Source organism: Balaenoptera borealis, assembly GCF_965194805.1.
Source record: "Balaenoptera borealis genome assembly, chromosome: 19".
In the NCBI taxonomy this organism is placed as follows: domain Eukaryota; kingdom Metazoa; phylum Chordata; class Mammalia; order Artiodactyla; family Balaenopteridae; genus Balaenoptera; species Balaenoptera borealis.
This window is the reverse complement of record NC_138878.1, coordinates 59,427,099-59,442,702: the sequence shown is the minus strand read 5'-3', so window position 1 is coordinate 59,442,702 and position 15,604 is coordinate 59,427,099. Positions and strand designations below refer to the sequence as shown.

The window sequence follows — 15,604 nt, the reverse complement described above, 5'->3', positions numbered from 1 at the left end:
TCCCTGCAGGACACCTCAGGCAGACGTTCTGGCTGCCAAGTCTACAGCCTTTAATCACAGGAGGAGAGGACAGCGGGGAAGCCCAAGACACTGGGTGCCCCCGAGGGGTGGGAGCGAGTCAGGGAGATGAAAGGACTCCCGTCCCCTCCTCCCATCCCACTCCCGCTCCCGCTCCTCCTGAGAAGCCGCAGCCACGTGGTTCTGTCGCCTTCAGCGGGGGCCCAGGTCCTGGGTGCTGGCGCTGAGGGTCCGAGAGGCCTCGCTCAGGTGCCGGCTGGGGAACTGGGGACAGGCACGGGGGGTGGGTGAGGGGCAGGACACAGCTCTGCTGCAGCTGCCCCTAGGGCTCCTCCCCAGCAGCCTGGCTGCCAGCTTGTCTGTCCTGATGGCCGTGTTGCTCGTCCTCCTGTCCCCACGTCCACCCTGACTCCATCCATCCGTTCCCCCGCCTCTACCCAAGTAAAAGCCATCCGTGCTCCCTGTCCTGGTGTCCACTCCACCGCCAGCCTGACCACTCCCACCCTTCCCTTGCCTCTGGGCCTGTCAGTGTGTCCCCTCACTCCACCCTTGACCCGGCTGTCCCCCTCACCTGGTTCCCAGCAGCCCTGGTACCATCCATGTTCAGCATGTTGAGTGACACGGCTCTCTTCATCCTACAGAGGAAAGTCGGGGGGTGGGGCACAAGTGAGCCCAGGAGTGTCTGGCTCCCACCCTGGGAGGGACCTCTCCAGCGCCAGGTTTGATTGTATGTGTGGCAGGGGAGGTGGGAGCCATGGAAGGTTCTTGAGCAGGGCAGGGAGAGGGGTGGGCTACAGATTCGGCCACCAACCTGACCCAACACTCACTCAGCTGCCCCCACCGCCCCCTCGCCTCGGAGCCGGGAGACCAGCTTCTCGCTTCCCCGCCGGATGGACTCTCGGAGCTTGGAGAATGAGCTGCTCCGACGAAGGGTCTGGGGAGGGTGCCAGGGACACGGGTCAGTCCCCCCCCATTCCATCCAGTCCCCACCTCCACCCTGGGAGCTGAGGCAAAGCCTGTCCTCACCTGCTGTTCTGCGTCACCAGCTGTGCCTGTGTTGGGGGCTCCTGGGGAACAGATGGGGCCATTGTGGTGGGGATGCTGAGCCCCCTGGGGGAGAGGGGAGGGGCTGGGGGCTCACCGAGAGGGGCGGGCAGGGCCTCCCTGCTGAGGATTTCTTTGTACAGTTCCTCCGCCTGCTGGTACTTGTTCTGTTTCAGGTAGGCTGAGGCCTGCAGGGAGGGCATAGCCTGGGTGACCTTGCCTCAAATCTGGGAGCTTCCCAGGCCCCAGCACTGCACCCAGGCACATCCTTCCAGCCCCCGCAGGAAGAAGCCCAGGTTTACCCCACACTCCAGGCCTCGGCCGACAGCAGGGTGGGCTTGAAGCCCAACCCCACCACTTCCCATAGCGTAGGTGACTTCCTGACTCAGAGCAGGAACCTGTTCCCCACTCTACCTTGAGCCAGTGACACACCTCTCTGTGCCTCAGTTTCCTCATCTGCAAAATGGGGCAACGGGAGCACCTACCTCATAGGGCCCTTGAAGAAACAGACAGTACAGGCAAAGTCCTAAGAAGGGGGTTTAGCTCAATAAATGCTCTCATCTGCTCCCGGCCCGTCTCTCTGGCTTCCTCTTTGACTGGAGCTGTTCTCGGGCTGCCACCAACTTGCCTGTTTCCTGACGCTTCCGTGTCCTCTGCTGAGCAACCTCAGCTGTCAGGGCCCAGCTTGGAAGACGCGTCTCATGGGACAGCTCGAGGGCTGGGCAGAGGTGGGGCCCCTGGCCTCCGTGGTATCCCACCCTTGAGCCGATGGTGCTCCCCAGTGCTGCGGCCCCAGGACCAGGACACCCGTGCCCCAAGGCGCCCTCACCAGGTTGTTCTTGGTCTTGGCCACGTTGGGGTCGTGAGGCCCACCGAGGGCCGTGTAAATGCTCAGGGCCCGGCCGTAGTGCCGCTCCACCTCCTCGAACTTGCCCTGGTTCTGGCACAGCAGGGCCAGGTTGTTGAGCTGCTTGGCCACGTCCGGGTGGCTAGCGCCCAGGACCTAGGAGTCAAGTCATGGGATCACAAGTCACTGGGGTCAGCCGGGGTGGGCGGGCCACATGATGCCAACAGCCGTAATGAGGGTCATGGGTTGGTTATAGGATTGAAGTGGATGGAGAATTACAGGAGGTTGGGGGTGGAGGGCAGGAACTGCACGGTCAAACTGGGGAGTAGCTGGGTCAGAGGTCATAGTGGTGCAAAACCTTGTGATTATGGGTCAAGCAGGTAGATCAAGGATGGGGTTGTACTGGTCACGTGGGGCTGGAAGGTCAGGACCGGGTGGGGGCATGAGCTGACCTATGAGAGTCAGAAGTCAAGACCAAACGGAAGTCATTGGTATGTCAAGGGTGGTGGGTCATGGGATTGGGTGCTCTAGGTTCAAACTGGAGGCACACGATGTCAAATGGGAGGGGCACAGAAGGTCAGAGGCCGCAGGAGCAAATCAGGGTTATGCAAGGGCCACAGAATTGAGCGCTGAATTCAGGATCAAAGGGTGAGAGCCACTCAGGACGGGCTCCGTGGGAGCCGGGTGGGGGCGGGACCTTCTCACGGATCTCCAGGGCGCGCTGGCACAGGGGCTCCGCCTCCTGGTAACGCCCACGCTTCCCGTAGAGGACGGCCAGGTTGTTGAGGGTGGCGGCCACCTGCAGGGCGGGAGAGGCGGGTCAGGGGTGGGAAGGCACAGCCTGCAGCCCTCCCTCCTGGGCCCCCGCTCACCGCGGGGTGCTCCCGGCCCAGCGTCTGCTCCCGGATCTGCAGGGCGTCATAGAGAAGGTCTGTGGCCTCTTTGTACTTGTTCTGGTCCCTGTGGGGCGGCCCAAGGGTGTAGGGCGTTTGGCCAGGCTGGGGTAGCAGGGGCCATCGGCTGGGCTGAATCCCGCAGGCCCAGGGACTTGACGACCAAGCATGGGTGGCACCCTCTGGGGGTCCCTTCTGGGGGTCCTCATACCTCCCAAGTCTAGCACAGGGTCCCCACACTCCCAGATGGCTGCCAAGCCTCTGCCACCCCAGGTCTCTTCCCCACTCCGCTGTGGTCTCTCTTGCCCATGCTAATAACTCCTCTTTGCCTGGGTCTCAGTGGCCTCCCCAGATCTCTGTCCCTTCCCTCCACCACCACCCCTGGTGCCCTATGCTGGCAGGGCAGGACACCAGGGTCCCCACCTCTTCTGCCCAACGACAGGTCCCCGCCCTTCCTGCCCCCTCCAAGCCGTGGTGGCTGCAGCCCTCACCGGTACACCAGCGCCAGGATGTTGAGCAGGGTGGCCACGTCAGGGTGGCAGTGGCCCGAGCTCCGCTCCAGATCCTCTAAGGCCTGGCGGCACAGGGGTGCCGCCACCTCGTAGCGGCCCTGCCCCGCGTACTGGAGCACGAGGTTGTGCAGGGTCCGAAGGCGGGCCGGGATCTCGTAGCCACCCTGCTGAGCAGAGATGGCCCCCGCTGCCTCGGGACCTGGGGGTGCCAGGCGCCCAGTCACTGCAGGCCGCCTACTTCCGCGGCCCCGCACGAGGGGACACGTGCACCCCAAAGCTGCAGCTGCCTCGCTGGCCCCTGGGACCACGGGCCCCTGTTCTGACGTCTGAGATTGGAATCACAGGCATCTTACTGGCCCGTGGGATGTGTCCTAGCCTGCGGGACAGAAACATGGGAGCCACCTGGCTCCTGGGGCCGTGGCAGGCCTGCTTTTGCAGCTTCCAGCGTCACCTGCCTGCTGTGACCCCCACAGCCCCCTGCTTCATCCTCCTGACACCCCGCCCTGACCTTCCCCATCCTCCCTCAGAGGCCTTGGGGGTCCAGCAAATCAGAGATCCCCCCCCCAGCCTGGGCCATTCATCCTCCTGGCTGAGCTCCCCACACCCACCTTTCCTCTCCTCCTCCTCACTGGGGAACAGGGAGGCCAGGCTGTCCTGCCGATGGGGGGACTCGGGCTGCTGCAGAGAGGACAGGAAAGTGGGTGTCATGAGGCTTGGGAGTCTGAGTCAGAGACTGGGGTCCTGGATCCCAGGGTTTGAGGGAGGTGGTGGTCAGGGGTCTCCTGAGGGCTTGGGGAGGATCCTCGGGCTTTGTGGAGCAGCTGGGGGGCTTCTGTGGAAGTTCTAGTGGGTCTGGGATTTGTGGGGCTCTGCAGAGGGTCGGGGGGTTCTTCGGAGGGTCTGGGGCACTGGGGGGCACCACGGAGGGATGGGGGCTGTGGGGTAGCTAAGGAGTGCGGGGTCCCCAGCACATCACGGCCCCCGCCTCACTGGGTCCCGCAGCACCTGGCTCTCCGCAGGCGGGTCATACTGCCGCAGCTGCCCCAGGAACTCCAGGTGGCTCTTCTCCTCCTCCAGCTGGGCCACAGCCTCCTCGCTGGCCCGCAGCCGCTGCTGCGTCTCCCCCAGCTCTTCCCGCAGCCACGCGTTCTCCTGGGCCAGCCGCCGGGCCTGCGCTCGCAGCCGCTGCTTCTCAGCCTCGAGCGCGCCCACGTGTGCCGACAGGGCCAGCAGCACCTGCCGGGGAGGCGGGGGTGGCGAGTCAGAGGCCTGGTCCCTCCCGCCCCCGACCCAGCCCAGGGCCTCGGATCAAGCCAGAGCACCCCATTCTCTCCAGGGTACCCCGGATTATACAGAGACCCCCTCCATTGTGGCTCCAGGGATGCTCAGAGGCTCTCGGGGACATACCCCAATCCTGCCCCGGGACCCCTCTGATTTCACCCAGGCACACAAATTACCCTCAGGATACTTCACATTCCACCCGTGCAACCCCAAAGCCTCCCCGGGCCCCACAGTTCCACGGAAGGACCCCACCTGGTTCAGGGGTCCCTGTCGCACATAAGGACCCCCATCCCCAATGCAGCCCAGGGATCCCATCTCAGGACGGGAGCCTCCCCCTCCCGGGCCTGGCTCCCCTAGTCCTCCCTCTACCCAGGCTGCCCCCTCATCCCTGGGCAACCCCCAGGCCTGAGCCACATCCCCCATAGTTGAGTTGGCCCCCTCATACCTGGGCCTCACCCAGCCCCAGCTCGATGGCCTCCAGTGAGTGGCTCACCACCTCCTGCTTTTCTTCCAGCAGTTCCAGGCCAGCCACCGGGCCCTGTCCTGCCACGGCCTCCGCCAGGTGCCCGGCCAGGCCCCGGTGCTCTGCCCGCAGGGCCTCCAGCCCCTGTACCACTTGTCGCGTCTGTCGCACCAGCTCCTCAGGGCTCAGGTGCTCTGGGCCCAGCCCCATGTTTCCCGGGGCCGCCACCTTCACGGACATTGCTGCTCCTGGGGGTGACCGGGATCAGGGGATCACGGCCAGGGCCGGGCAAGTCAGCCCCTCTGCCTCCGCGCCATCTGCGCCACAGGTCCCCTCAGCCCTCTCCCTGTCCGCCCATCCCGGCCAGCCCTCTGCCTCCGTGCTCTCCTCACTCCGGCCAGCACCCTGTCCCACGCCCATCCTGGCCAGCGGGCAACTGGAAACCTAGTCTCCTTCCCTGTCCTCGGCCCAGGGCCCTGCCCTGAGGGCAACTCCAAAACCTCGTTATGTATGATTAACCAGAGGAGGGCAAACAGCCATCTCGAGGCCTCCCACCCACCTCAGCTCACCCGGCCAGCCCAGCCCACCCCAAGGAGCCTGGGTACCCTGGCCCAGCACTCCCGGCTGTGTGACCTTGGGACCAGAGGTGCCCTCTCCTGCTGGGCGTGTGGGGCAGGACGTGTGGAGGCGGCAGCCTCTCTGTGAGCTCATTCTTAGGGTGTTTTTGTTGGGAACCAGTCAGACCACTGGGGGCGGGTGGGGCAGGAGGAGAAAGCCAAGGGGCTGGGGTGCTGGAAGCAGAGGCCTCTAGACTGGGGAGGTCAGGAAGGGGGGCCCCAGGTGGTGGCTCCCGGAGCCCGAGGACCCGGCAGACCCAGAGGAAACGGGCTCCACCCCACCACTGCAGACATGCTCAGCCAGCCCAAGGTGTGTTGGGACACACGTGTGGCAGGCGTGGCCCATGGATGTCACATTGGCCATGTGACAGCTGAGGGTCTGAGGCCCAGCTGGTAATGGATGGGGGGGGTTTCACATGTGGGACTTCATGGGGTTGTATATGGGTGACAAGGTCAATGACACATCTGGTGACAATGCCTCTGGGGCCCTCACATACATACATACATACACACACACACACACACCTCTCAGAAATACAGCGTAATACACATTGTCCTCTCAGAAATGACACACACACACACTTTCTCTTAAAAATACAACTCAGCACACCCTCACACACATCCACATTTTCCTTTCAAAATATTGATACAACCTAATGCAACACACTAAGGCACGCACACAAATACGTTCTTCTTTCAGAAATAACACATACACACTCCCCTCTGAGAAATACAACTCAACACACAGGTATATTTTCCTTTCAGAAATAAAAGCCAGACATAGAAAACAAATTTATGGTTACCAAAGGGGAAAAGGGGTGGGGAGGGATAAATTAGGGGTTTGGGATTAACATATATGTATATAAAATCGATAACCAACAAGGACCTACTGTGTAGCTCAGGGAACTATACTCAATACACTGTAATAACTTATAATGGAAAAGATTGTGAAAAATATATATATATAATACTTACAACTGAATCACTTTGCTGTATACCTGAAACTAAGACAACATTGTAAACCAACTATACTTCAATAAAAATTTAAAAACAAAATAAAAGCCAACACACAAAGAAACTGTCTCCTCCCTCAGCCCCCCTCACCTGCAAAAAAGATAACCAAATCCCGAATCACTTCCACTGGGACTGTCTCCTTGAACTTTTATGCCCATGACACATGCCCTCTCCTACACTCCCACAGTCCTGCCAGCACCTAGCGCTCCATCCTATGCCCAGCGCCTCCTCCATGCTCCCAGGATTCACGGTGGACCCGTCACCATCCTCCCCACTTCCTTCCTTCCTCCCCACCTGGCCAGCCAGGGATTCGCACACACAGACACACTATAAAGCTTCACACGCGGACGTGCGAATGACCCCTGAGGCCAGGCTCTTACGCCGTCACAAGCGGGTGCCCGTGACACAGACAGCTGTAGAGACACGGGGAGTTCCATACGTTCCGCACACAGTCTCTCAGGCTTACTTCACTCAAGCCACTGTGTTCTCCGGAACAGCCCAGCGCTTTTAGCACCTGTGCACATGCTCCCAATCACATCCACTCAGACACAGAGTAAGGGCAGGTGTGTAATCCTGCGGATTTTATATACTGCAGCCTCTCCATCGCCATCAATCTCTCTCTCTATGTATATACGTATTCGTGCATATATCAATCTCTCTGTGTACGTAGTATATAAGTGTGTGTAGGTATATCACACCATACGTAGTCTCACACTCCACACGCAAGTCACACTCACAACCACACCCGTTCTTTGAGTCATCCCGACAACCATGACTATCATTCACGAAAGTTTGCGGACGCATACAACCTCCCACAACATCACGCACAATCTCAGACAGCTGAGCCGAATGTTCCAGACGCAACCTCTGCACAGTAACAGAGCGACACGCACAGCCACACATCACTCGGGCTGTTTCCTTGACACACACTGGCTCCCACACTCATGCCGGCCTCCAAACAGCAAACTCCCCTTCACCAGCTGAGCCCCGTGCGCACAACCGCGCAGCTGACAACGATAATCACAGTGACACCCCACGTATCCATCCTGAACCCACAGTGCCCACCTCCTTGTCACCCCCCCAGTCTTACAGGCAGAGAGACAACCACGGTCACACAATTTCTTGGTGACACACCTAACCCTATAAACAGTTCAACTCCCTGCCAAACACACACACACACACACACAGCATTACAGACACACAATCAGAGGTCGCCCACATTTTCACATCACTGAAACAGTTTCACATCATTCAAGCAGTCCCTCTGTGCCCTCGCACGCTTACACGGACAGGCCATCTCCTGTGCCCACCTGTACCCACAGCCTGACACCATCACACACACCTGAGCTTCGTACACCATCTCTCATGCACATGCACACACCACCTCCACACACACATACACTCGCAGGCGGGAGGCCCCCATCATGGCCAGCCCCCCAAACCACACAACTTACCCCTGGCCGGCCGGCCCAGCCCGGCTCACCCCCGGTTTCACCGCCCGCCGCCAGGCCGTCACAAGGGCCCCCTCCCGCCCCCAGGCCCCGCCCCGTCCTCGCTTCTGTTTACCTGAGCCCGGGGGAGGGGGCGCGGCCCCAGCTGGGCCTCCAGACCCCGGGGAGCCCCAGGGGGGGACAGGGGGCGTCCAGGGGCCCCAAAACCCGTCCCCGTCTCCGGGCCAGAGGGCCCAGGGGTGCGCCAGGCCCAGCCCACACCCTCCGCCCTCGCCTCCATCCTCGCAGCTCCCGGGACTCCCACCCCGCATTCCCGGCGCCCACCTGACCGCAGACAGCTCCCGGTCCTGCTTCGCCGCGCTGCGCCCGCCCGCCGCGCACGCCCCGCCGCTTCCAGCTGCGCAGCGAGTCTCGGGCCGCGGGCGGGTCCTCCGGGGGGCGGGGTGGCCGGGAGCCCCGCCCCCGCAGGTGAGACCGGCCCCGCCCACCGCCCGGGGAAAGTTAAGACCTGCGGCCCCGGCCCTGCGGCAACCGCAGAACTTCGCGCGCGCGTAGTGCGTAGCCTGTAGGGCACGTCGAATCTGAGATGATTCCAGTGCGCAGGAGGCCTGGAAAGCAGAGTCTCAGCGAAACTAGAATCTTGGAAACTTTGGATCCCAGACGGATGGCCTTCTTGCAGTGCCAGCCGCCGGCTCTTTGCTTTGGCTGTGCGCCCTGCTTGGACATCTCTCCACACAGATCTGGACGTTTGTCTGGTCCCTTTTCAAAGGCCGCTTCCTCCGAGAGGCCTCCCTTGCCTGTCTCTTCTAAATTACACCTTCCCGCCAAAAGACAACCTCATTTCTCTGCTTGATTTTGTTCACAAAACTTTTCAGGACCTAAAATTATTTCATGTAACATTATAATTACTATGTTGTGTTACATCACATTATTGGTGAGGCTAAAAATTGAGCTCTGAGTTCACATCCGATTTCAGCACTTACTAGCTGCGCAGGCCTTGGACAAGTAACTTAACCTCTCTGTCTCCGTTTCCCTAATCTGTAAAATGGGAGTAGTCAAAGGCTGTGAGAATTTTTTTTCTGGCTGTGTTGCGTCTTCGTTGCTGCACGCGGGCTTTCTCTAGTTGCGGCGAGCGGGGTCTACCAGTGCGCGGGCTTCTCATTGCAGTGGCTTCTCTTGTTGCGGAGCACGGGCTCTAGGCGCGCGAGCTTCAGTAGTTGTGGCGCAAGGGCTTAGTTGCTCCGCGGCTTGTGGGACCTTTGCGGAACAGGGCTCGAACCGGTGTGCCCTGCATTGGCAGGCGGATTTTTAACCACTGCGCCACGAGGGAAGCCGAGGCTGTAAACATTGAATGCATTAATATATGGATCGGAAGCATTTAGCAAATATTAGCTACTGGTTTTATGGTGTTACATTATTGGTTCTCCCCCACTAGAATGCCAGTTCCCTGAGGGCAGGGCTCTGTACTGTCAGCACGGTATCTTTAGCATTAAAACAACCTGGCGCAAATTAGGTGCTCAAGAAATATTTGTTGAGTGACTGACTCAATGAATCAAGTCCTAGAAATATAAATTGGCCAAAGCTGGGCGCACAGGATTCTAGCATCATCGAATTTGGTTCAAGGCGAGCTTTGCCAAACCCTGGCAGTACACCGGTCGCTGCACTACTGGATACTTCCAGCAGAGGGCGCTGTTGGTCCGTAGACCAGGCACCAGATTCCCGCGCGGCTCTCTACTCCCGTGTTCTCCGAGCCTCAGTGCAGATGCTCCCTCCTGCCGGAAGCTCTCTCTGACCACCGCAAGGCTGGAGGAAACGCCCTTCCTGGGCTCCTGCAACCTCCTGGGCTCCCATGTTCCAGCCATGCCCATCCTGGGTCATCACTTGTCTGTCTCCCATGCAGGACTGTAAGACCCAGGAGGGAAGATAGAGCCAAGGCAGTCTCAGTCCCTGCTGTGTGCCCAGTGCTACCCAGCACAGCCCGAACACAGAGAAGACACTCGGGACAATGGTTGTTGACTGACTGATGGAAAATAAAACTCAAACTCATGCTCTAACTTCTCCAGGTATTTCTAGGGAACAGGGTAGAAGGGGGCAGCTGAGTCCTTGTCTCCCATTGTTCTGGCCTCAGGACACTGGACTTTGGTTCTGGAACTGCCACACGCTTACTACGAAGCAGTGCAGGGACTGGAGCCAGATGACCTAGGTGCAAATCCCTGCTCTGTCATTTGTTGGCTGTGTGACCCCTGAGCCAGGAACTAACCTCTCTGGTCCTCACGTTCCTGATCTGTAGAAATGGACTCACATGTCTAACCTACTTTGTGAGGCTGATGTGGGGATTAATGAGTAATCCCTGTAAAAGGCTTAGAACAGAGTGGCACATGGTAAACACTGTGTGTGTATGTGGGGTGGGGGGAGGGAGGGAATTGGAGCCAGGTAGATCTGCATTCAAATCCTGGTCTTGACATTTCCTTTCCATGTCACCTGGGGCAAGCCATGATTTTCTGAGCACCTATTTCCTCATCTATAAAACAGGGATGGGAACTTCCCTCGTGGTGCAGTGGTTAAGAATCCGCCTGCCAATGCAGGGGACATGGGTTCGAGCCCTGGTCCGGGAAGATCCCACATGCCATGGAGCAACTAACCCGTGCGCCACAACTACCGAGCCTGCGCTCTAGAGTCCGCGAGCCACAACTACTGAGCCCACGTGCCACAACTACTGAAGCCCGCGCGCCTAGAACCCGTGCTCCGCAACAAGAGAAGCCACCGCAATAAGCCCGGGCACCGCAATGAAGTTAGCCCCCGCTCGCTGCAACTAGAGAAAACCCACGCGCATCAACGAAGACCCGAGGCAGCCAATAAATAAATAAATAAATATAAAACAGGGATGATTGCACTCATCACATAGCATAGTGGTGAGGATTAAATGAGATAAAGGCTGAAAGAAGGTGTTAACCAAGGTGACCATTTGGGCTGGCCCTGTGCCAAGCACTTTTGCACAGCGTCAGCTGGGGCTGGCATTCCTGAGTTCTTACCCAAGACAGGCCCTATGTCAGGTCTTGTCTTGTAGGTTAATTCTGTTCACCTTCACACCAACCTGCTATGATTGTCCTCATTCTACAGGTGAAGAAGATGAGGCACAGAGAGGTTAAGTGACTTGTCCAAGATCACACAGCCAAGGAGTAGCAGAGCCCCTGAATCCATACAGCCACCCTCTGAGGTAGGCACTCTTACTTGCCATATCTAAAAAGGAGGAAATGGGCCAGGCTGCACTTCAGAGGACGTGGGGCTAGCCGGTGGAATTGGTGGGGTCTCTGGACTGGCTCTGCCATGTCAAAGGTTTTCTTTAAGATCACTCTGACGTCAGACTCTCAGCTGCCCCACAAAGTACTCTGTGTTCCCCAAAGTACACCTTTCACAGCAGTCTTAAAGTTTGCAACAGAAGAATTTAAAGTTCCTGCAACATCCAATAACTGCAATTATTACCCATAATGGAATAGGCATAAATCCTGCACAGACTGCTGGAAATGTTTTTCCAAAGCATAGTTCAGAACTGCAAATTAGGGACTTCCCTGGCAGGCCAGTGGTTATGACTCTGTGCTTCCATTGCAGGGGGCACGGGTTCGATCCCTGGTCGGGGAAATAATATCTTGCAAGCTGTGTGGCCAAAAAAAAAAAAAAAGAAGAACTGCAAATTGTTCCTAGAGATCATGTTGGAAGTTGTTAATATCTGCTACTTGGAACATAAGATTACCTTTCAGAATGAATATTGGTATTGTTGTTGTAAAATTGAAATCAGGCATTTAAAATCCTATTAAAACACCAATAGTTGAGGAAATAATGAAGGTGACTCTGTCCCTTCCTGTTATTCACACACTTCATGTGAAGAGGGAAGGCTTCCGCATTGAAGGCGTCACTACCGCAGAGGATCATAGTCTTTCACTGCTACCTTACAACACACACAGGTAGTTCCTGTGGGGTAAATGGATTTACCCAACTGTGTTTGAAAACTGGAGGGTGCTTCAGATGTAGAGAACAAACGTATGGACACCAGCGGGGGAAAGTGGCAGGGTGTGGGGGGGGTGGGATGAACTGGGAGATTGGGATTGACATAGATACACTAATATGTATAAAATGGATGACTACTAAGAAACTGCTGTATAAAAAATAAATAAAATAAAATTCTAAAATTCAAAAAAAAAACAACAGCTGGAGGATGCTTCTGATCATTCTTTCTGAGAACATTTGGGAAATTAAAATGTACTGAATCTTCCTATTCGTCGTTGAGGTAAAAATGTAAGAGGGTTATGGATGGTACAAGGCAGTTGGCTTGATAGCATCTGACTTGCAGATGTAACAATAGTTGAATTCCTACTTACGTATCATTTATGATAGAGAATATAAATGTATTGATGAGTTCTTGTTATCATTTAGGTTGTTTTTGAGTTTCAAATTCATGTATTCATATAAAATTTAATTTACTATCAGAGCCCAAAATTGGCTTTTTGGATCCAGCCGTTATGTGTAAAATTGATATCCTACACCGAAGCGTTTTAACTATGATCTTGCAGAATCCAACACTTGTAATGGTGAGAATTGAAAATAAAGTAGGAGCATCTTTGGCTGAAAAAAAAAAAATTAAGAAAGAGGAAGAAACTGAAGCTCAGAGAGGAGAAATCCCTCACCCAAGACCACAGTCAACAAGGCAGTCAGCATTTGAACTTGATTCTAGCTGGGGGAAGGCAGCTCTAGTTCAGTCAAAGCATAACCAATTCCCTGGTCGCCTTCTCGGTTGGACTCAATTTTTTAGCATTTCCACCTTTTTCCTCCACTTGCAAGAATGCTGTGGAAATTATTCCTAATGGTCCATGAAAAGATCAAGGACCAACCAAACTCAGATGTCTTCAGTTGCCATGTTCTAATTTATTGGCAATAGGGTGAGTAATGCTTTCCTGAATATTTCCTGGTTAGGTTGCTTTACCAGAGGAAAAATGGCCAAGACATTTATTAATTAAATAAAAATGCAGCAACCAAATGTGAAGATCTCAAACTGTTTCCTTTTGAAGTATCCATTAAGAAACACTGGGTGGGGACCTCCCTGGTGGCGCAGTGGTTAAGAATCTGCCTGCCTGTGCAGGGGGCACAGGTTCGAGCCCTGGTCAGGGAAGATCCCGCGTGCCTAGAGCCTGTGCTCCACAACAAGAGAATCCACCGTACTGAGAAGGCCCGTGCACAGCAACGAAGACCGAACACAGGCAAAAGTAAATATAAAAATAAATAAATAAATAAATAAAATATTAAAAAAAAAAAAAAAAGAAGATAAAGGAGGTAGAGCTTATGATACAAGGTCTGCTGGAGTGTTTAACTGGCTCAGCCCTGGTCACATGACTGAACCGTTGCTGCAAAGGATTATGGGAAACCGAGTTTCTGACATTTTTGGCTTCTCCAAAGGAGGTGGTCAGAGGGTGGGGGGCTCCCCAGACACAGAAAGGGCTTCGGATGCTGTGTGGCCAAAAGGAATGTCAAATGTCCACACAAGGGGTTATTAGGGATCCAGGGGGCTGAGCTGTGTGTGATGTGGCTGGATCCTGTCTCTCCCTTGCTCATAGCTCTCAGGGGCTCCTATCCCACTCACAGTGGGATGGAGACTCCTCCACGGCCCCTAGGACCCTACAGGTCTGCTCCTGTCTTCTCTCCAACCTCATCTTCTCCCTCCCACTCTCCCCTCTGCCCCATCTGCTCCAGCCCTCCAGCCGTCTCCCTGTCTCTCAGATATGCCAAGCCACTCCCACCTCAGGGCCTTTGCACCTGCTGTCCCTCTTCCAGATCCCCACATGGCTGGCTCCCTCCAGTCTCTGCTCGGATGTCACCTCCCTAGAGAGGTCTGACCTGATCTCCTCTGCTGTGCCATCACTCTCATCCCTTACCCTCTGTCACTTTCCTTCAAAGCCCCATTGTCCCTGACATTAGAGCATATATTGACTTGTTTACCCTCACTAAAATGTCACCTCCGCGAGGGCAGGGGTTTTGCTTATTTTCTGCTGTGTTCCCATTAAGTGCTTAATAAATAATTGTTGAAATGATAAATGCATAATAATTCTAGACCAGTTCCTTTTAGTTCTCTGAGCCTCAGTTTCCCTAACTGTGAAGGAGAACTTTGCCACTCTGACCTTACTGGGAAGGGGAAGTTGGTGGAGAGATCAGGGGCTGGGCCCCAAGGAAAAGTTTTCTAAGCAGCTCCCCCTCCCAATAGTAACCTAGGGAGAGGTAGAGAAGGTCCCCTTTCCCTAGGTCAGTGCCCCCATGCCTGGGAAGAAGTGGGGAAGACCGGGCAGGAGGGAGGAACCTCAGAGAGGGAAAGGAACGTTCTCTTCTTTGTTTCAATCCGGGCGCTCCCTGAACTCCTCCTGCTCCCTGGACTTGCCCCCGCTTGCCCAAGTCTTGGCGCCTTCCAGGCGGAGGAAGCAATTTCCTCTGTGCCGTCCCATTTCCGAAGAATCTCATCCTCGGCCCTTGAGGTCCCCCGTCACGGTCAAGGTGCTGAAAGCCCGGATCCCAGCGAGTCCTGCGCTCTGACCTGAGCCGCCACCCAGCCCCCTTCCCCTGCGGGTGGGGCTGGCCTCCCGGGCTCGCGGCTGCCCTTGTAAGGAGGCGAGGCCTGGGGACACCCGAGAAGCCTGGTTATAATTAACCCGGACACGTGGCGACCCCACCTCCTCACACCTGCCCCCCCACCCCCCCATCCCCAGCACCTCGGGTCTCCCAGAGGACACAGAGAGCTAGCTCTAAAAATAACCTCCCTTCCCGGCAGGACACGTCCCTCCCTATCCCCTCCACAGCGGAAATCTCCCAGTGTCACCAGGCGGGCGGACTGGAGTGGGAAAGGTGACCACCTCCTCCAACCTGGCTTTGAGTTAGAACAGCCCCAACTCAGCCCAGCCTCAGTTTCCCTCCCACCCGCTCCCAAGGAGGAAAGTACATCCAAGCACAGGCTTCTGGGGTCAGGCCACCCCTGTTCCCACCTCGGCTTTGGTCAGATGCTCCCTGTAGCTGGGTGACAGCTGGCAAATCACACAGCCTCTCTCGATCTCTGTTTCCTCTGCTGGAAAACCAGATACCTGACCTTCAGGGGCCATTGCAAGGTTTCCCCAGGGCTAGGGCTCAGGACCTGCTGTTTGCTGGGGTCAAGGCCGCTGGGGGCTGAGGAGAGGCTGGTGGCCCAGCGGAGGGCCAGGGGAGGGTGGCTTCTACGTGCCTGGGACATTCCCTGACACTATCCCGTGGCCCCGGCGGGGGGCCAGCTGTCCCCGCCAGCCCGACTCAGCACTTGGTCAGGGGACCAGCTTGGTTGGGTGTTGGGGGGGTCTGGGCCCAGACCCTGGGGCGGCCCATACAAGGCCATGGGGATGGGCGTGAGGCATGCCTGGGTTCAGGGTGGGCACGATGCCTGGGCGGTGAGGTGAGAGG

The 15,604-nt window shown here is 56.7% G+C and overlaps 1 protein-coding gene across 9 annotated transcripts; it reads right to left on the bottom strand.

Moving 5' to 3' along the window:
* Nucleotides 1-26: 26 nt before the first annotated feature.
* On the bottom strand, nt 27-15,293 carry KLC3 (kinesin light chain 3). Of its 9 annotated transcripts, none has more exons than XM_082369727.1 (13): nt 8,256-8,407; nt 5,041-5,306; nt 4,320-4,550; nt 3,923-3,989; nt 3,294-3,513; nt 2,782-2,869; nt 2,607-2,708; nt 1,892-2,065; nt 1,160-1,250; nt 1,045-1,085; nt 846-952; nt 590-653; nt 27-282 (listed from the first exon to the last, which is right to left on the bottom strand). In XM_082369727.1, the coding sequence occupies exons 2-13, from the start codon at nt 5,296-5,298 to the stop codon at nt 211-213; spliced, it is 1,515 nt and encodes a 504-aa protein (XP_082225853.1). In that variant the 5' UTR covers nt 5,299-5,306; nt 8,256-8,407; the 3' UTR covers nt 27-210. The 9 variants fall into 9 exon arrangements, 8 of the variants coding, with proteins under 8 accessions (XP_082225853.1, XP_082225852.1, XP_082225856.1 ...); XM_082369726.1 differs by having other exon boundaries at nt 3,923-3,992; nt 8,256-8,403; XR_014238000.1 differs by having other exon boundaries at nt 208-282; nt 590-1,085; nt 3,923-3,992.
* Nucleotides 15,294-15,604: the final 311 nt, after the last annotated feature.